Genomic DNA, 19,124 nt, shown 5'->3' with positions numbered 1-19,124 from the left:
TTTTCTCCCCCATAGCACCTTAGAAGCCAGGGCAGGGGACCCCACGCATGGTCCCTGTACTGTTCACTGTCAACTGTCTGGCAAACGGGCACCAGGAATAACCAGCTTGTGTGCCCTGCATGTGTCTGGAGCGTGGCTGCCAAGTGCTGTGCATGTGTGGGAACCTGGGGCCACCAGGCTAGGAGGTTGGGAGACCCCAAGGGTGTGGGGGGGTGGGCAGGAGAGGAGTGGACAGGTCCTCATCTCTCTCCACCTCTTCCCCCAGATACTACTTCAAGAAAGTGAGTGACGAGTTTGATTGCGGAGTCGTGTTCGAGGAGGTTCGGGAAGACGAGGCCGTCCTGCCTGTGTTTGAGGAGAAGATCATTGGCAAGGTGGAGAAGGTGGACTGACCGGCAGGCCTGCCTCTGCACCAGGCAGGGCCTGTGTCAGCAGGCGGGGGGAAGCCACACCGAGAGCCACGAAGGGCCGTGCCACGCCAGGTGCTCTCACGTGTGTGCTAACACAGCGCCCGTGGGAGGCCAGGGCCTGCCCGCCCTGGAGCCGCCCTCCCCTTTGGTCTGTCTGTGTCCAGGTGAGCGGGGGTCCCACAGGTGTCTGTCCGCTGCTGACGAAGAGGGGGCCCATCCACTTTGCTGCCCCGCAGCCATCCTCTGAGACTCCACCCAGCAGGGAGCCCCCCATGGGGCCACCACGATGACCCTCCCCAGCGGCCCCCTGCTGCTAACCATGGGCCCCCCCGACCCCTCCCTGCCAGGGTGCTCATACCACAGGATCTGCTTCTCCCTCCTGGACTCGCCCGTCATGCCCTGCCCTGGTCAGGCCCAGCCCAGGCCTGGCATACGGGGGCCTGGGGCAGGGGGGGCTCTAAATTGTACATGTCACCGAGTGCCTTCAACACAGCTTGTCTCTTGCCTGCCACTGTGTGGACCCGGCGACGGGGCACCTGGGTGTCCCCTCTCCACCCTCAGTTTCCACAGCCCCTGCTCAGCGGGTCCGGGCCCCTCCTTTCTAAGGGCCCATGTAAATATGTACATTTCTCAGGCCAGGGCCAGCAGGGGGCTGCCCCGAGCCCATTTTTCATGCGCTGACTTGTACAATTATCTTTTCAAAGGTACTTGGATAATAATGAAATAAAACCATTTTTGAACCTTCCCTCGCTGTGGAGTGTCCCAGTCTTCTGTGGGTAGTGCCTGGCAGGTGCATACGCCATCCTCGGCCAGCTTGTGGCACGTCTCCTGTAGCCTGGCCTGGCCACTCAGCAGCAAAGGAGGGGCTCGGGGGTGGGGTGCTTGTGGAGCCATGCCAGCTCTGGAGAGGGAGTGGCTAAAGCTGGCAGCAACAGCGTGTTCCCCCACCCCCTTTTCCTGCCCAGGTGGGGACCGAGTTCCACCGAGCGCTAGGGGCAAGGGCTGGGCCCCATCCAATATGAAACGAGCCCCAGGAGGCTGAGGTTTGGCCAAAGCCAAGGGCCAGGGGGCCAGCCCTGCTCAAGAAACACACAGTCCAGGACCAAAGCTCTTTATTCAGGGCCCACAGTCTCCCAGGCCCCGGAGGCGACGGCTCCCCACCCTGAGGTGGGGACAGCTACAGCTCTTCCTTGGGCTCCGAGGTGGAATTGGCTGGTGTCTCCTGAAAGGGGTCACAGAGGCGCAGCTGGAAGCTGTACCCTGAGCCCACCCCTGCCCAGTCAGGCCCATGGCGGTGCTTCCAGAGGACTTATCCAGAGGCCTGGCACCTTGGACAGAGGCACTCACCGGGGACGGGGCTGAGGACTCTTCCGTGGGCTCCTCTGCGGGCAGCTCACCCCCGTTGTCCAGGAACTTGGAGAAGGTCTCCAGGTCCCTGGCGCTATTGTATTCAATCACCTGAGGGGAGAGACAGACAGGATGGTCTCGTGGACATGTCCCCGCCAGGTCACGCCCCCTAAGGCCAGGCCACACCCACCTTAGGCTGTCCTGCCACAGACCACTCCCTATACTAGGCCTTGCACTGAGTCCACACCCCATCCCAGGGCCAGCCCTGAGGCCACGCCCCCTTGGGCCACACCCTCTGGGCGGGGCCTCATCTCCATCTGCAGGACTCAGACCCAGGAAGATGGGGCCCTGCCTCACCTTCCGACCTGGCCCTGCTGGGAAGTACTTGAGCGTGGGGAAGCCGTGCACAGTGAAGGCCTCCAGCTCGTTGGCTGTGGCGTCCAGCTCGGCAATGACGATATCCTCGTGGTCCTTGTACTTCTCGGCCAGTTCCTCCCAGGCGGGGGCCATCTCTTTGCAGTGGGTGCACCACGGGGCGTCTAGGATGGCGGGCGTTGGCATGGCCCGCAGGGGCCCCTACCCCCCACCCGCCCACTGTCCCCCGCACTCCACACTCACAGAACTTGATAAACACATTCTTGGTTTCGTCAAAAGCCACCTGCTCGAAATTCTTCCCCACAAGGGTCTTGACCGGACGCTGGTCCCAGTCGGGGGGGACCTCCTGGCTCAGGAGATAGGGCTGGGGACAGCGGGGCAGGGCGCTTTGCCGGGGAGCTCTCTCCCCCCCTCAGGCTGCTCCCACCCCACGCCCTGGGTGGATGACCCAGCACGAACCTTGATCTTGCCGCCGAGGACCGCGTGGCAGAAGGCGGTGACCGAGTCTGCAGTGAGCGGCCCGCCGTCCGCAGGTGTGTACTTTTTGGTGGTCTCCATGTTGATGAAGCGCAGGGTGGGGGCCCCCTCGGCCTTCACCCCAAAGTACTGTAGCACGTGGCTGTTGTCGGCACCCACGTCCACCACCACGAACAGCACCTGCCGGCAGGGAGTCCACACTGTGCACTGCCTTTGCCACCACCCGCCCCCCTAGGCCAGCCAGTACCTGCCCCCGGAACGGGGGAGCCGCCTCCCCGAAGCCTGCCAGCAGCTCCCGGTGTGGGGCCAGTGTCTGGTTGATGAAGAGCAGCAGGTGGTTGAGGATCTTGGCCGCAAAGATCTTAGGGGACGTCTGCAGGGACAGGCCGGACTCGTGGGGGCCAGCTCCTATGGTCACCCCCCTCCTCCCCATCCCCACCCCACACCTGCACCTGCAGCCCCACTCACCTCGCTGTTGTACTCCGTGACCAGGCGCAGGCTGTGGGTGAGGAGGAAGTAGGACAGATCCCCCTGGTCCAGGCCCAGCTCCTCGTCCACTGGGAAATCTGCCCGCCCCTCGTCAAACTGGACAACGTCAGGGGGGTCAGCAGGAGCCACGGCGCTGACCCGAACCCCCGCCTCAGCCCTCACCCAGCACCAACCCACCTTCTTAAAGAGGACCACGGTGTCCTTGGTGAGGCCAAACTTCTGAAAGAGCTGCGGCCGGTCAGTGAGGCCAAAGGTCATGTCCAGAGCATCCTGGGCCAGGGCCAGGAAGGTAGCCACGTCCTCGTCCTGTAGGTCCTAAGGGGCCCACACCTGTGAGGCCAGCTGGGGCCACAGGCTCTGCTCCCCAGGCCTGGCCCCCTGGGCCACCAGCTCACCTGGAAGAAGCCGATGACCACCACCTCCTGGGCGTCTATCAGGGCTTGTGTGCTCTCCTCGTCCTCCAGCCGCGTGGCGCTGGAGCCCACCCGCCGCCTGAGCCACTCAGCAATGCCTTTGGCATCCCGGGGGCCTGTGGAGAGTCCCCTCAGCGGGTCCAGCCCCTGCCTCACCCCACGCCACCCCACACACGCCTGCCCCCTCGCCCCCGCACCAGTGTACTCCTCCGAGTGTGTGCGGTTCCCGTCACGGAAGAACTTGAGCGTGGGGTACTCTGTTACAGCGAACTCCTTGGTCAGTTCTGGCTCCGCGGGCCCGTCCACCTTGGCCAGCCTGGTTTGGGCTGACTCTGCTGCCAGCAGGGCAGCCGCCTTGCTGTACTCTGGGGCCAGCGCCTTGCAGTGCCCACACCATGGGGCATCTGGGGGACAGGGCCGTGAGTGGCCTCTGGCCTCCACTGCCCCAGCCTGGCCAGAGCTGGCAGACCTTGGGGCCAGTCAGGTCCAGCACTGAGCCTGTCCTACCTACACCTCTCTCCTTCAGGGGCCCACAGGAGCCTTAGCCACCCCAAGCCTATGCCCCAGAGACCAGACTACAGACACCCCTCAGCTGGGGGTGCAGCCACCAGCACCACCCAGTGAGTTTGAGAAGAATCGTCAGCTGGCTGCTCCTGGAGGCTGGCCTGCCAGCCATATGCCACTCAGTGCCTGCTGAGACCTGCCAGCTCAGTGGCTTTTACGTGTTAAAGGGTTGTTCGAAAGCCACACAAAAGTATGCAAGGCCTGAGTTGGAGCTGGCCCTTCACAGAAAGAGGGGTTCCCTCTGCACCTGTGCCTCCCCTCCCACCCGCTTAGGCTGGACCCCCAGGCCCAGCTCAGCCCCAGGGCTCTGCCTCAGGGGCCTTCCGATGGAGCCCCACAAAGGCCCCTTAAGTGCATAAGCCCCCAGGTCCACGGGGTGGGGGGGTGAACCCACTGGGCAGCCCCTGTGGGTGCCCCCGCCCTGCTGACCCTATGCACTCACAGAACTCCACCAGCAGGGCAGGGTGCTCCCGCAGGGCCAGGCCCAGGGTGTGCTGGTTCAGCACCAAGATCCCATCCTCCTCAGGGATCTCCTCCTCTGGGGGCTCCTCCGAGGGACCCCCGGGCCCTGGCTCTTGTCCCCGTGGGCCTGAGACCCCAAGCAGCAGCAGCAGCAGCACAAGCAGAAGCTGGCTGTCCATGGCAGTGCCAGGGCTCGCGGGGCGGGGGCAGATAAGGGGGCTGGGGGCCAAACAGCTGCCGCCACGTGGCACCCAGGCCTGGTCGCAGGGAAGATAAGGCCCCAAGGCTCCCCCATCCCCGGGGGAGGGGAGGCAGACAGAGGCGACACTGAGGGCTCTGAGACAGGGTAACATTTAATAGGACTCTTCAGGGCACAGCACCAGGCCTGGGGAGGGGGTGTCCCGAGACAGGGCAGAGGGCATGGAGGGTCTGGTCCCCGACTGAGGGGGCTGGAGAAGGCTCGGGAATCCCTGTGCAGCAACTGACAGAGGCAAGGGAAACAAGGATCCCACGTGGAAGACAGTTCCTGGGACGGGGGTTGGGGGAGCAGCGCTCAGCTCTTCCAGTCTTGGCAGATGTGGAGGCCCCACTCCCAGGAAAGGTGGTGTTTCCTATCGTCATCCGTGAAGAAGGAGGTGACCACGTAGGCTCCCCTCACCAGCGCGCCCCGCGGCGCCTCCTCCACCGGAGTTATGAACTCGTACTCCTGGGTGCTCGGGCCATAACTGCCCACCATGTACACGGCCTTGTCCACTGGGGGAGGGGAGGGCGTCAGCAGCCGTCCTCTGTGCCCCCGCCCGCCCGGCAGCCCCCACCCCCTGCCTCTGCCACGCGGCCCTCACCTCGCAGACCCTGGCGATAGGTGTGATGCAGACACTTGAGGCCACTGACAATCTCCTTATTGACCTGAGGGAAAACGGGTGTTGAGGGGTCTCTCTGGGGGACTGAGCCTGTGGCTGGCAGGCGTCTCCCAGGACAGCTGCCCTCACCTTGAAGGTAATCTTGACTTTGTAATCAACACCCTCCTTCAGCACGAACACCTGGTTTTTCAGCGTGGCCAGCTCTCCTGTGAGGGAAACGGCAGCTGAGGGACCAACTCCTGTGACGGTGGAGACCCTGCCAGGAGCCCCAAGGCGGGACAGGCGGTCCCTGTGCAGTCTCCGTGGTGACAGATCTAAGGACTAGGGTTTGGGTACAGGGGTCTAAGAGGACTCAAGCCACAAAACAAAACCCCGTCTGTGGTTTGCGGAGGGGTTTACCTGTCAGGTCCATGGTCATGGGCCCTGGCGCCTGCTCAGACATCAGTGTCAGCCTGGTCACCTGCACGTTGGGCAGGCTTGGGTCTGAGGAGAAACTGGAAGTCATAGGAGGTACCCCCATCCTGCCCCGCCCCTCCACTCCCAGAGCCTGTACGTACCCACGGCCGGAGGCAGGGGCCCTAGCAGCACCCGCTTGTATTTGGCCAGGCTCTCATCGTCCGGGTCCAGCTGCTGGATCTCTAGGAGGCTCTTCCTCCCTGGGGCTCGGTACGTGGGAACAGCTTCATCCAGCACCTCGTCTGGTGGCAGCTGCCCCCCGTCCTCGTCCGTCAGAAGGACTGTGAGTTGAGGAGGTGAGTGAACAACGACTGCCAGCTTCCCTGGCATTCCCTCATCAAACTGGAGCCCCCCATCTGGTGAGCTGGGCCTCCCACTGTCCAAAGGACCGCAAGAGGAAGCCAGTAAGGGCACGGGGAGGGAGAGGGTGTGGGATTAGGGAAGGGGGTGTGAGTTCAGAGAGGGAAAGAGACATGGGGGCTCAGGGAGCGCGGGGTGCCCCCCTTTAGGAGGGGCCTTGGGGGTGTGGAGAAGGCTCCCAAGAGCAAAGTGACATCTCTAAGGGCATCAGCTGCCTTCTCCTGGCGCAGCCAGGGCCCCTCCCTGACTCTGAGGCCAAAGATGGTGGGAATGAAGACCCCAAATGGGGGACAGCCCCAAGGACTGGGGCCGCCACCATTGAAGCAAAGGCTCTGCCCTCACAGTCTTATGGGTCCCCCAGTGCTCTGGGGACTCTTCCTATATTCCCATAATGCTCTCGGATGCCTCTGGCCCCTACCAACCTGCTCCCAGATTGGGGTCTCTGAACACGTTCCCACAGTCCTCGGGGTTCCTTTCATAGTGCTCCTTAGGGAGTGAGGTTTGGCTCTCTCAAAACCGACAGCTTATGCTTTGGGGCCACCTCCCAGAGTCTCCTAGAGCCCCTTCCCAAGGTGGGCTGGGGTAAGGGTCTCTCCAAGCCCTTCCCATAGTGTCTTGGGATCGGGTTTGTGTGAGTCCCTGCTCACTGCGCCCCTGGTTTCTCAGGAATCACCACACACCCTGAAGGAGCCCCAGCCCCACCCAACCGAGAGAGGATCTCTAGGGCAGGTTCCCAACGGGAGAGGGTCCCTCTGTCACTCTGGCTTCACAAACAGACCCGCCCACTCCTGGCTCCTTTCCCTGAGTATTTAGCGCGGATGAAGCCCCCCACCCCCGCCAGAGCCCTGCAGGGGGACGGCGCCACAAGGTCCCCACGCGCGCACCCCCAAAGTTTCCGCGGGGGAAGGGGCCGGTCCCCGCCCCGGGCTAAAACTGCCCCCGCCAAGCTGGAGCCCCTCGCCCACGTGGCCGCCCTGGCCTCAACCCGGGTGGCTCACCTCGGGCGCACAGCGCCAAACGGAGCAGTTCCAGCAGCTGCGCCCCCAACTCGCACGCGTCCAGGCCCAGCATGGTGGCCCGCGCGGCCCGGCAGCGCCGCGGAGCCGCCGAGGAGCCGCCGCCCGGCTCGGCGCTCAGCCCCGGCGCGACTGCGGTGAGCTCATCCCGGCCGGGAGCGCCCCCCGCGCCCAGCGCCGCGCCCGCGCCGCGCGCCCCCAGCCGCTCCGCGGACCCCGCGCAGCCCCGCAGCGACGCGCGTGTCGCCCGCACAGCGCCTGCACCCGGTCGTCCCCGCGGCGGGAGCACGGGGACCCTGCACAGCCGCCGCGGACACGGCCGCACACTGCCGCGGTCAGGGTCCCAGCCGCCTACTGGACTGCACCCCGCTCTGGCCATTAGGGCTGCCCCACCCCAACGGCGCCAATGGGAGTCTGGGGGGTCTCCGGGGAAGCTCTCTGGGCGGGGCCGGTGGGACTGGGGGCACCGAGTGGAGCAGGTGCGTCCCCCTCGTGTCCCTGGGCTCTCGTTATCATTATTGTCAGGCAGTGCAGGCCGCACCTGAGGCCCCACCTTTCCCCCGCTCCCCACTCGGGAGCTTCTGTCTGGGCAGAGGGAATTCCTAGAACACCCCCACCCCCTGCCTTGGGGTTGGGGGGGGTCTGTGTGTGTGTGCACCTCAGAGGATCAGTCACCAGCACAGTGCGGGGGGGGGGGGGGGGGGGGGGGGGGGGGGGGACAGGGGGGCGGGTTCCCACCCACACGGCGCGGTGCAGTCCCCAGACACACACGGCCATTACTCAGTGTTTTTATTGACTAGGCTGTGTGAGCGGCGGGGGTCGCGTGGGGTCTCTGTAAGCTCGGGGACCCAGACATCCAGAAGGCTCTTGTCCTTGGAGAGAAGATGACACTGATCCAAAACGGAATCAGGGTGGTGGAGTGCTGAGGGGCCTTCTGGTCCTGCTGCCTGAACACCCCGGTGTGGGAAGATGGGGTCAGCCAGGGCAGGGAACAGGGGTGAGCTGGCTCAAAGGCCCAGGTGTGAGTAGAGGAGGAGATGGAACAGCAGCCTGAGTCCGCCTTCTTTCTAGACTCTTCCCACAGTGTCTGGGGACACACTTTCAGGGCAGTCGGACCCCTCACCCTGACTCCACAACCCCCTCCACCCCTAGTACCGGCACAGCCTGAGGGCACCACACGTGGGGTGAGGTGGGGGACAGGGCTTACAGTAGACCCTAAACCACTGTCCCCCACCCCAGCCCACCTTCCCCACAAGTCCCCTCTCCTCATGGAGCCTCCTCCCCTTCCCTGGGCTCCCATCCTTTCCCTGAGTCCTCACCCTCTCTCTGAGCCCCCCACCCTGTTCCAGCCTAGGCCCTATTCCCGCACACGACCCCTCTTGAAACCCTCCGCCCCAGGGCAGGCATCTCCACGTACCAACTCAGGGCCCCTCCTATGGGTAAGCGGCCCACCGGTAAGTCTTCGTGGGCACGGCCCTTAGTTTCTCCTGACGTGGGGGGAGGCTCTTCGGGGTGGCCCCTCGGGCGCCGGCCCGTTCCCAGACTCGGAATGGGACCTGGGACCAACCCCAGGTCCGGGAGGGTTAACTCAGGCGCGGGGCGGGGCGGGACGGCTCCGACGCCAATAACCCGGCCACGCCAGCCTCGCCCGGTAGCCATGGCCGCTGGCCCTGCGCCCTCCGGAGGGCGCTCTCGTGAGCAAATGCCTCACCTGAGCAAGGTGGGTGCGGGGTGGGGGTCCCGCGTCCCCGGGATTTCCCGGCCTCCAGGCTGGGAGGGGCGGGAGAGGAGTGGGTGCGGGGGCGCGCTAGTGTGGACTTTTCCAGAGCGCGCGAGTGTGGACCTGGGCCTGGGGGCGATTGCACTGTGTGGGGCGGAGTGGGGCGGCGGGGACCCCGGGCGCTGTGTGGGGGGTCTCCCTTCGCCTCCGCCCCGCCCCCTCTGCGAGCGCGGCCTGAAATCCCACCATCTGTGCGGTTTAATCTCTGCGCACACTGATCCGGGCATGCGGGCCAGGTCCGTGGAAGCAGGAACTGGGGTGGGGGGAGACGGGCCGGGGCATTCCCTCATGGCCTCCTTCGCCCAGATGGAGCGGGTGGTCGTGAGTATGCAGGACCCCGACCACGGCGTGAATATGCGGAGCCAGCGACTGCTCATCACAGTCGTTCCACACGCGGTCACTGGTGAGGCTGGAGGGGCCAGGGGGTGAAGGGGCAGGGGGAGTGCCAGCCTGGCCTCGGCCACCCCCACCCAATCTGTGCTACGCAGGCAACGACATCATGGAGTGGCTTATCCACAAATACTGCATCTCAGAGGAGGGTAAGGGGGTCAGCCCGCTGCCTGTCCTGGTCTCCACCCCGTCCCAGGGTCCCTGTGCTGGTGGCCTAGGCTGAGCCTTCTGGAGCCAAGCCAAGTGTGCTGGGGAAGGGGAGACCGTGTTCAGGTCTCCCCAGCTGAGAACTCATCACCTGGCATCCCCTCAGAGGCCCTGCACCTGGGCACCCTCCTCCTACGTCATGGCTACCTGTACCCGCTGCAGGACCCTGGCAGCCTCGTGCTCAGGCCGGATGAAACGCTCTACAGGTTCCAGGTGAGGCTCAACTAGGAGCAGGTGGGAACCCTCCCCGTAGCGTCACTATTCGTGCGGACTCCTGCAAGGGGCGGGGCTGGGGTTGGAGCAAACTGTGTGATGTCACCGCAGGCCTGGTGGTCTGTCGCCCCTTCCACAAAAGGCCTGGACTGGATGCTTCCTTGTGGTAGAAGGATCAAGTTAAGGGGAGGGGCCCTCAGTTTCTGTGGGGCCACAGCAAAGCCTCCCTTCGGGGTAGTACCGCGGAGGATTCCGCCAGCTTCCGGGGTCCTTAGGCCCCACCCCTGCAGAAGGAGGCGGGGTGGGGCCTGAGGACAGGATTCCCGCACCTCAGTCGTGATGGAGCCTGCTTCCTGCCCTCCCGGGACACAACGGACCTAGGCCCAGCCTGCCTCCCAGCACAGACTGTGACTATATTGGGACTTGGGCAGGCCTCGCCCCACCCCCCCTGGAGCGGGGCTCCTGGAGCTCAGAATCAGGGAGGCAGTCCCTGCACAGGGACCCAAGGGGTGAGTGGAGGTCACTTCCAGGTGGAGAGAATGGCCAGTGGTCAGCTGAGCCTCTGGGCCATAGGTGACAGGCAGATCCTCAAGCACTCCCTCTCACCCCTCCCCCCAGCCAGTCTCCTCCCAAGGTAGCTGAGAGGGTGGGGGTAACTCCTGGGGTGGGGAGGGCCCAGGAGGTTCCAGACACCCTTGTCCTTGCACGGCACCAGACACCCTATTTCTGGACGAGCACCCTGTGGCCAGCTTCTGAGCTCGACTATGGTGAGTGAGGAGGGGTGGGCTAGCCTGGGACAAGCTCCTGGGACTGGTGGCCTCTGGGCGATGAACACAGCGGGTGGAGGGGGCCGAGCTTGCTCCTCTGCAGCCTTTCCCTGTTCTTCCAGCCATCTACTTGGCCAAGAAGAACATCCGAAAGCATGGGGCCCTTGCCGACCATGAGAAGGTGGGCCCCCCACCCCCGGGCTGAGTTCAGTCGGAGGAACCCAAGCCCCACTCGTGTCCCCAGGGCCTCACATTTCCCCCCGGAGCACACAGCCTAAGCCCCACGATAATGCAGACATGCAGAAACAGGCCACACCCAGCGTGGTCTCAGTGGGGAAGTGGTGGTGGTGGGGTCCACACCCCAGAGCTTGGCATGGGAGGGGGTGACCCACTGGAGACTTCAACACCACCCCCAGGAACATCATGGCCAGCTGCACAGGAAGATCAACCACATGTGGGACCTGGTAGTGATGCAGGCCAGAGAACAGCTGCGGTGAGACCCCAAGCCCGGCAGGCACTGAGCCGGGCACTGGCAGCCATGGCACCAGAAACAGCATAGCCCAGGCTTGGCTGCCTGCCTAGGCTCTGGCCTGAGGGTGGGTGGTGGAGGTGCCATGGTGGGCACCCAGGGTCCTCCAACTCCAACAGCCTCCCCCCCCAGGGCAGCTAAGCAGCGCAGGAAGGGGGACAGGCTGGTCGTTGCGTGCCAGGAGCAGACGTACTGGCTGGTGCACAGGCCTCCGGTGAGCCCCTCGTGTGGGGAGGGGGTAGTTCCTCGGACAGCAGCAGGTCCCACCAGGAGTTAGTGCGTGTGCCTCAAACGCTCCATCAGGAGCTGTGGGAAGGATGTGCCTTTTGGGGTCTCGGCGGGTGACAGGAGGTTCTAGTTCTGTGACTCATCAGAATCTAGAGATCATGAGGCCACGCCTGGGGCTGCCGCCGCCCCCACAGAGCACAGGACAAACAGCTTCTCTCCGGGTCTGAGGGAGAGGCCCGGGGAAGCCAAGTGGGGGTCCTCAAGACCCTTGGGAGGCGGCACGTGGGCTTAGCTGCAGCTTCTGGGGGTGCTGGCCTGGGGTTAGACCTTACCCAGAACCCCGGTCCTGGCAGGTGGTTTGAAGTCCCCCTAACTGTGTGGGGCTGAGGCAGTCACAGAAAACTCTGAATGGAGGTGCCTGTGGGAAAAACCCACGGAACATGACAAGAGCACCCACGGGCCTGATTACCTCATCAGATGTGTGTCGGGGGAGGTATCTCGGGGAAAATGACTCAGTTTTCCACCTGAGGGCCAGATGGGGTCAAAGGCATGGCCGCAAGGCTGTGTGCTGGGCTGAGGGTGGGCCAGAGCAGCCACGTGGGGGAGGGGTCTGTGTGGAGGGGACCCGGAAGGGCAGCTGGAGCCTCCGGGTGAGTGGACACGAGGGCTCCGACCTGGGCAGAGGCGAGGGAGAGGGCCAGACCAGCAAGTGTGTTTGAGGACAGGGTGGCGAGACAGGCAGGTACGGCTGAGTGGCGAATGTCTCAAGGACGACTGGGTGGGTAGGTTTCTGGCTTGAGCAGTCAGGTGTGTGGCGCTGAGCTTGGATGAGAAGAGGAAGAATGGGGACGTTTGGGGAGCATGGTGAAGGATTTGATTTTAGCGGCAAAGACAGGCTGAGGTGACACATGGATTTGGAGCTCAGGGGAGCCAGGAGCTGGATGAGGTGCTGGAGAGAGAACCCGGAGGGGCTGTAGGAGGGCGGTCACCACGGGGTATGGATAGAGAGGAGACGGGCGCTTCAGGGGCTCAGAACTCAGGTTCCTGGGTTCCTCTGTGTTATTTTCTCCATGAAAGGGTGACGTGTGTGTGCAGAGCTTCAGTATATGGGGGGTAACGGGGGGCAGGAACATAGCCCTATGACGGGGTCTGAGCAGCCCACCTGAGTTGTGACCCCCCGCATCTAATCTCCCTCTGCAGCCTGGAGTCCCCAGTGTGCTGGAGCAGGCTCCAGAGCGGGGCTCCTGCACTGCCAGGCGAGTGCTGATGGTGAGGACCCTGCATGCATGCATGCCCTCCCCACTCCTGCACAAATGCCCCTGGCCACCTCCCACCCACCTGCCCGCACACACACCTCCCCCTCCACCCCACCCCGAGGGGCTACTTGGGAGCTTCCCATCCATCCATGCATCCAGCTGTCCATTCAAATGGCATCTGATGCAGCCACTGTAAGTCCCCTTCCCCGTTCTTGGTTTCACGCTCTCCTTGCCCTCGCTCCTTATTCCCTGCCCTCTTGCTAACTCTCGCCCTCTCTCACCTCCCGCCTGCTGCCCTGGATGCAAGTAAGTTCAGTGTACCCTGGGGAGGGTTGGGGTGCTCTTCCCCCAGGTCCCCAGGTTGGACAATGTACCCTGGGGAGGGTTGGGCGGCTCTTCCCCCTCCAAGGCCTCTGGTGGCCTCGGGAACCAGAGGGAATTGCACGGGGACAGACATGGCCAAACGTAGCAGCAGAGCCTCTGTTCAAATCCCATGAAACCCAAAACAGAGAACAGATGCATCTCGTACCTGACTGATAGAAGTTCTTCCTAACTGCAAACTCCTGAGCTCGCGGTCATCGGTGTGTAGTTTCTCCATTATAAGGTCGCGCCAGGAGGAGCTGACACAAAGTCGGTTGAGGGTGCGGCCTGCCTCCCCTCCAGCTGGATCGGTGTTGGTTGTGGAGTGCAGGGGGTGAGGGGGGCAGCCTGTCCCACGGCCACGCTCCTCCACCTGGCCCACGACGAGGTGGCAGGCAGGTTCTGAGTTCTGAACACAATGAGGGACATCCGGAGCGCAGTTAGCAGGCTGAACTGTTGGCCCCCAAAAGCTTCCTGGAAAGTCAGACTCTGCCATTAGAGGCGGGGGCTCCAAGGGGTGAGGCAGGGGCGTGGGCCATGCTGAAGGTGGGATGTCGTTCCCCTGGGGGGCCTGCCTTCTAACGTAGCCTTCCCTGCCCCTTCTAGACCAAGAATGCGGATTTCTACAAGCGGGAGGTAGGTCCTGGGGGGCTGTGCGGGTGGGGGGGGGGCTGGCCAAACCCCAGCCCCGGCCCCACTTCACAGGACCCGTGTCGCAGATCGAGTGCTGCAGGAGGGCCCTGGGCAGGACGCGGGTGAAGTCCTCTGTCAGCCTCGAGGCGTGAGTGGGATGGGGGGTGGCTGGAGACCCCAAGTCCAGAGTCCGGACCCTTCCTCCCGTACCCTCCATCCCAAGCCCCTCTCTGCACTGGCCCCCGGCACCGTCCTCACCCCCAGGTACCTGAAGTTCAGCAACCAGCACAGGCCACATGACCCCATCATGTCGGGGTGCCTGCCCAGCAACCCCTGGATCACAGACGATGACACCTACTGGGCCATGAACGCACCCCGGTGAGCCAGGGGTGGGAAAGAGGATGTGCAGGTGGGTCCCCCCACGCACCCCCGCACTCCTCTGCTTCTGACACACCCACCCCTCCCCTAGTGTGGCTGAGCCCACACAGCTCCGTGTGGAGCGCTGGGCCTTCAGCTTCCAGGAGCTCTTACAAGACCCCGTGGGACGGGCCCATTTCATGGACTTTCTCAGGAAAGAGTTCAGTGGTGAGATGCTCTCCCCCGCGCCCCAGTTCGAGGCCCCAGTGAGGGAGGCTGTTGCCTGGGGAACCCCCCCCCTTCCAGGTTTCAACCAGCACTAGCCACAGCTCAGGGTGGGCCTGAGCTGGTACCTGGTCCCCCAGCCGAGAACCTGAGCTTCTGGGAGGCATGCAAGGAGCTGCGCCATGGAGGGCAGGCCCAGGTCCCCGCCCTGGTGGACGCCGTGTACCAGTGAGTGCCAGGGGTGGGCCTGGTGGGCCGGGGGCAGGTGTGTGGGCCTGGACCCACGGGGAGCGGTCCCCCTGCCCCTCGCACAGGCAGTTCCTGGCCCCTGGCGCTGCCCGCTGGGTCAACATCGACAGCCAGACGATGGAGCGGACCCTGGAGGGTCTGCGCCGGCCCCACCGCTACGTGCTGGATGCTGCTCAGCTGCACATCTATATGCTGATGAAGAAGGTGGGCCTTCCTTCTCCCCGTGACAGCCATCTCCAGACTTCCTGTCTGTAGAGATTTCAGCAAGTCCCGCTAAAGGGAGGACCACCTCCTCCCTTTCAACGTGGCTGCAGACGCCAGCAGCACACCCGCAACACACAGCGTTTATTCAAGGTCCTCTCCTAGCCCGTCTGGTTCCACACCTGCCCTCTAGGCCTCTGGGTTAGTTTCCTGTTGCTGCTGTCAAACACGCCACAAACTTGGCGGCGTAAAGCAACATACATTTATTCTCTTATAGTTCTGGAGGCCAGAGCCTGACCTGGGTATCCCATGTGTGGGGACAGAGTCCCAGAGAGCAGGTTCCAGGCTCTCGGCCTCATGTGGAAAGGTGCTGGCTCGGGTAGTAAATAGCCATCAGCTGTGACTACTTGGCCGTCAGCTGTTACCGGTTAGCCATTAGCCACAGATATAACTGCCGTGGCTAAGCTAGGAAGTGCGGATTGCAGTTAGCAAGTGGGGTTGGTTGGGAGAGAAGCAGACGGCAGACTACGGGATCGTGTGGCTCCTGCTTCCTGTGTCTCCAACCCAGCCGCCAGCGAGACTATAGTGGTCTGACTCCCCTACCTGTGGCTCCGTGGGTGTTCCTTTTTGGCCTCACCATGTCCTGCGTTCCTGTGTGGGGAGCTGAGACTCCGCGTGACAACATGGTTCTTTCTGGAGGCTCCAGGGGAGAGTCTGTTCCCTGGCCTCCCTTTCTGGAAGGCACCTGCATCCTCAGCTCATGGCACGTCCTCCATCTTCAGAGGCAGTGGTGTGGCACTTTTTCTTTAATTTAAATTTTTAAAAATGTATTTTTCGATTAGAGTTGCCATCCACTATTATATTAGTTTCAGGTGTCGCAGCAGTGTATCATCTTGAAATCTCTCTCTGATCCTTCTGCCTCCCTCTCCCGTTTAAGGACGCCCATGATGACACCAAGCCCACCTGGGGAATCCAGGCAATGTCCCCATCTCAACATCAACTTAATCACACCTGCAAAGTGCCTCTGCCACATAAGGGGACATGTTCACAGGATCCAGGGATTAGGGTGCAGATGTCTCTGGGTGGCTTTTGTTCCGTATACCACGACCTATAAGTATTTGTCTTTCTAATTTTTTTTTTTCAGTTTGCTTGACTTTGGATCCAAACAATGGTTAATGTCTCTTAAGCCTCTCCATAGCTTTTTTTTTTTCTTTTTTAAAGATTTTATTGGGGAAGGGTAACAGTACTTTATTGGGGAACAATGTGTACTTCCAGGTCTTTTTTTTTTTTTTCCAAGTCAAGTTGTTGTCCTTTCAATCTTAGTTGTGGAGGGCACAGCTCAGCTCCAGGTCCAGTTACCATTGTTAGTTGCAGGGGGCGCTGCCCACCATCCCTTGCGGGAGTCGAACTGGCAACCTTGTGGTTGAGAGCCCACTGGCCCATGTGGGAATCGAACCGGCAGCCTTTGGGGTCAGGAGCACGGAGCTCCAACCGCCTGAGCCACCTGGCCAGCCCTCCATATCTTTTCTTCTTTTGAGTTTTGTTCTGAAGGAACCGGGTCCTTTGTCCCATAGAGTTTCCCACAGTCCTCGTGGCATTTGGACGTGTTTCTCCATCCCCTGTTGCTGTAAATCAGTAGTTATGTTTAAGATTTGAGCGGCGTCCTCTTGAGTGTTGTTGTTATTTGTTCAGTTTGTCAAGGACATTTTCTTCAGTGTGGTGTGTTCTTCCGTCTGGAGGTACATGAGGTCCGGTCACCTCCCTTTTGGTGACTCACGCAGCCACTGACAGCTATTGTCCAGACCCATGATTCCATAAGCAATGTTCTGACCCCACCATCACTGCTGGAAGCCTCTCTCTGCCCGGTTTTTGCGGGCCCAGTGGTACCGATCGTACAGGAAAGACGGAATCCACGCTTGATTCCTCCTTTTAATTACCGCTTTTCAAAATAACGAGTTGGACCCGTAGCATCTGCCAAGGGTGGTCAGTGAGGTTTGGATGTTTTGCATACCATCATAAATTCACATTTTCACCAGATTTTTACGGGCTTTCATCTATGTCAGTCCATCTCCGGTTGCCTGGCTCCTGAGTCATCTGAGGTGTCCCAAAGTCTATGGTGGCTTTCTTGATTTCTGGCGTGAGGGCTTGTCCTAGGATCATCCTGCCCCAGACCGAGTCAGCCATTTCCACGGGCAGCTGGCCCTTCTTCAAGGGTGGTGTTGAAAAACCTTGATCTGCGCCCCAGACGGCTTCATGCCTCTGTTTTGGGGGGTCATCATTTCCAGGCCTGTCACTGAACAGAAGTAGGAAATGTATGTGTTCATACTGATCCTTCTAATTCAGGTTCAGGATTAGACTTTTCTTACTTCTTTGACCATGTCTCTCTTTTCTCAGCCCCACTGAAAATCTTGGTTTTCCACAATACTAACATACGTACTCGTTTGCTTTTCTCACAACTCACTCCATAGACTGAACAATCCAACAGCTCCATGAGGAATACAATCACTGGAAATGGTTTGCTTTTTTCCCCTTTTTTGGTCCCTTGTATGTCTCCTACTTGGAAAGTCCCCCTTGAATTCTGTCATTATGTGTGGTTAGGGTGGTGTCAGCCACTGGATGTCCAGCTCCACTGGTTCCATTTTACTTTCAATGTTTGGGGACTCCTTACTTAATATTTTATGATGATGTGAAATATTTACACAGTTTCAAAATCCAACCTACAAAGCAAGGTACATTCAACTAAATCTAGCTTCTGGTCCTGCGCCTCTGTCTTCTTCCCATTAAACAATTTACTATTCATATTCATTATCTTTTTAAAATAGACGTCATTAGATTCAGAGACTCCTCTCCCTCTTGACTGACGACTGTACAGCTTTTCCCCACCTTGTGTTTTATTCAGCTCTGTGACCTTATTCTCACTCTGTGAGGTAAATGGTAGCTCGGGATTCCCCCCTTTGGAGGTGCCATGGTTCACTTCTCCGGGTGAGGGATTGAGTTCTTGCTCATCTTTGGCTGCGAAATGGCCCAACTGGATGGGAGCCCAGGTCTCCTGAGTCAGCTGACTTGGTCAGGGCAGGTCTCGGATGGCTGCGTCCAGCACCATCCACTGGGGACTCGGGGGGTCAGAGGAGGAGGCCCCAGACATGCCAGGGGAAGCTGAGAGCACACAGGGGGTGAGGGCTGACCGCCATCTCTTTCAGGACTCCTACCCGAGGTTCCTGAAGTCGGATATGTACAAAGCCTTGCTGGCGGAAGCCGTGATCCCCCCGGAGACGAAGAGACGGTGAGCCTAGGTGGTGCCCTGCACCTGGGAGCTGTGAGGCAGGCCGGACGCTCGAGGCCCCTGTACTCAGTCCCTTCTCGCCAACAGGGTGTTCCCGTTCATGTGGAAGCCACGGCGTTCGAGCCCCAGCCCTGCTCTCCTTCCTGCCTCAGCCTCTGGGGATTGTGCGGCTGCTCCTGGGGGTCCTGGGGGTGGTCCTGGGGAGGCCTAGGTGGGCCTGAGCCTGGAGGAGGAGGTGGACATCCTCGCCTCCTGCCTCTCACCCGGGGGGCCTGGCAGCTGCTGAACCCCCAGCATGGGCGTCCCCTTGTGCACAGAGTGTTTTGCCTTCCTGTGGGGCACACGTGTCTCTCTCAGGCTTTCCAGCAAGGACAGGTACAGGGGCTGACTCCCAGGGAGGAAGTGTCATTGGCTGAGCGTGGGTCACCTGGAGAAATGTGGGACGGGATGGGCAAACCAGACCAGGCCACGCTCCTGGCAACCTGTGGTCTTCAGTTTGGCATTGGGGGCCCACTCCCATCTCCAGAACCATGAAATCGGCTTGCGAGTACCTGGGAGTAAGATGCACAGACAGGTGGTGTCCGGCAGGTGGCACTTGTCGCCTGGTGAGGAAATGCAGGCTTCAGGGCCAATTTACCCACTGCACTTTGCCCAGTACGACCCTACGAGGACCCCACCGAGTTCCCTGAAGTTTGCTGGGGCCGCGCTCAGCCTTCCACCGAGTCCAGAGCCGTTCACACAGGTGCCACCCTGACTTTCACTGTCACTGCATGTGTCCCAGACCTTGTCCTGAAGATGTACCTTCATCTGGTCCTGAGGCTGTGGCTTCTCTGCTAGAGCTGTAGAGTCACCACCCTTCTCACAACCCGTCCTGGTTCACAGCCCTGCCTGGGTGGGTGGGTGGAGCCTTTGGGAAGAGCAGGGACACCAGTGGAAGCCCCACTCTCCCCCAGACTCCGGGTGAAGGGAGCATAGCTCTGCCTGGATCAGCTGGGGCAATGCCCCCCACCCCCACCCCCACCCCCACCCCACAAGGCTAGCTTGCTCTTACCCACTCCTGCCTCCTCCTGGCACAGAAATAAAAAGACTGAGCCCATTGTGATGTGACCCAAAGCGTGGTGTTTCTCTGCACGTGTGCATGAGCACATGGTTTGCACGTGTGCATGCATGTGGCTTATGTGCACAGGTATGTTGTATGTGGTGTGTGCACGCGTGGT

General features: G+C 61.4%; 4 protein-coding genes across 5 annotated transcripts in view; 2 read left to right on the top strand and 2 right to left on the bottom strand.

Moving 5' to 3' along the window:
- The window catches only part of AXIN1 (axin 1), a 46,387-nt gene extending 45,232 nt beyond the window's left edge, over positions 1–1,155 (top strand). For both annotated transcript variants that reach the window (XM_033101595.1, XM_033101594.1), the window contains one exon: positions 266–1,155. In XM_033101595.1, coding sequence (XP_032957486.1) covers positions 266–392 — 127 coding nt within the window. In that variant the 3' untranslated portion in view covers positions 393–1,155. The remainder of the gene's footprint in view (positions 1–265) is intronic.
- Positions 1,156–1,526: 371 nt separating this feature from the next.
- Positions 1,527–4,716, bottom strand: PDIA2 (protein disulfide isomerase family A member 2). Its single transcript, XM_033101817.1, has 11 exons — positions 4,518–4,716; positions 3,709–3,915; positions 3,494–3,627; positions 3,276–3,413; positions 3,078–3,194; positions 2,857–2,982; positions 2,592–2,789; positions 2,376–2,496; positions 2,115–2,296; positions 1,758–1,868; positions 1,527–1,632 (listed from the first exon to the last, which is right to left on the bottom strand). Exons 1-11 carry the CDS (start codon positions 4,714–4,716, stop codon positions 1,588–1,590), a joined length of 1,578 nt encoding a protein of 525 aa, XP_032957708.1. The 3' UTR covers positions 1,527–1,587.
- A 162-nt stretch (positions 4,717–4,878) lies between these two features.
- On the bottom strand, positions 4,879–7,499 carry ARHGDIG (Rho GDP dissociation inhibitor gamma). Its single transcript, XM_033101755.1, has 6 exons — positions 7,212–7,499; positions 5,955–6,134; positions 5,797–5,880; positions 5,527–5,603; positions 5,380–5,443; positions 4,879–5,290 (listed from the first exon to the last, which is right to left on the bottom strand). Exons 1-6 carry the CDS (start codon positions 7,282–7,284, stop codon positions 5,091–5,093), a joined length of 678 nt encoding a protein of 225 aa, XP_032957646.1. The 5' UTR covers positions 7,285–7,499; the 3' UTR covers positions 4,879–5,090.
- A 1,372-nt stretch (positions 7,500–8,871) lies between these two features.
- Positions 8,872–18,878, top strand: RGS11 (regulator of G protein signaling 11). Its single transcript, XM_033101698.1, has 17 exons — positions 8,872–8,949; positions 9,316–9,412; positions 9,498–9,548; positions 9,713–9,819; positions 10,535–10,586; positions 10,709–10,767; positions 11,003–11,079; positions 11,248–11,329; positions 12,544–12,612; positions 13,566–13,595; positions 13,679–13,740; positions 13,857–13,970; positions 14,062–14,177; positions 14,315–14,402; positions 14,489–14,627; positions 17,825–17,907; positions 17,995–18,878. Exons 1-17 carry the CDS (start codon positions 8,887–8,889, stop codon positions 18,116–18,118), a joined length of 1,413 nt encoding a protein of 470 aa, XP_032957589.1. The 5' UTR covers positions 8,872–8,886; the 3' UTR covers positions 18,119–18,878.
- The last annotated feature ends 246 nt before the right edge of the window (positions 18,879–19,124 follow it).

This window comes from Rhinolophus ferrumequinum (genome assembly GCF_004115265.2).
Source record: "Rhinolophus ferrumequinum isolate MPI-CBG mRhiFer1 chromosome 15 unlocalized genomic scaffold, mRhiFer1_v1.p scaffold_54_arrow_ctg1_1, whole genome shotgun sequence".
Classification (NCBI taxonomy): domain Eukaryota; kingdom Metazoa; phylum Chordata; class Mammalia; order Chiroptera; family Rhinolophidae; genus Rhinolophus; species Rhinolophus ferrumequinum.
Note: the sequence above shows the minus strand (reverse complement) of the source record. Positions and strands in the feature narration are given on the sequence as shown.

Excerpts from the sequence above, each read along its gene's own strand:
- RGS11 (XM_033101698.1), top strand. The coding sequence starts at position 8,887 with ATGGCCGCTGGCCCTGCGCCCTCCGGAGGGCGCTCTCGTGAGCAAATG. Across the intron at positions 9,820-10,534 it reads AAACGCTCTACAGGTTCCAG|ACACCCTATTTCTGGACGAG; the intron begins GTGAGGCTCAAC and ends GCACGGCACCAG. Across the intron at positions 17,908-17,994 it reads CCCCCGGAGACGAAGAGACG|GGTGTTCCCGTTCATGTGGA; the intron begins GTGAGCCTAGGT and ends TCTCGCCAACAG.
- PDIA2 (XM_033101817.1), bottom strand. The coding sequence starts at position 4,716 with ATGGACAGCCAGCTTCTGCTTGTGCTGCTGCTGCTGCTGCTTGGGGTC. Across the intron at positions 3,916-4,517 it reads TGCCCTGCTGGTGGAGTTCT|ATGCCCCATGGTGTGGGCAC; the intron begins GTGAGTGCATAG and ends CCTGTCCCCCAG. Across the intron at positions 2,297-2,375 it reads GAATGTGTTTATCAAGTTCT|ACGCCCCGTGGTGCACCCAC; the intron begins GTGAGTGTGGAG and ends CCGCCATCCTAG.
- ARHGDIG (XM_033101755.1), bottom strand. The coding sequence starts at position 7,284 with ATGCTGGGCCTGGACGCGTGCGAGTTGGGGGCGCAGCTGCTGGAACTG. Across the intron at positions 5,881-5,954 it reads GCCCCTGCCTCCGGCCGTGG|ACCCAAGCCTGCCCAACGTG; the intron begins GTACGTACAGGC and ends GTTTCTCCTCAG. Across the intron at positions 5,291-5,379 it reads CTATCGCCAGGGTCTGCGAG|TGGACAAGGCCGTGTACATG; the intron begins GTGAGGGCCGCG and ends CCCCTCCCCCAG.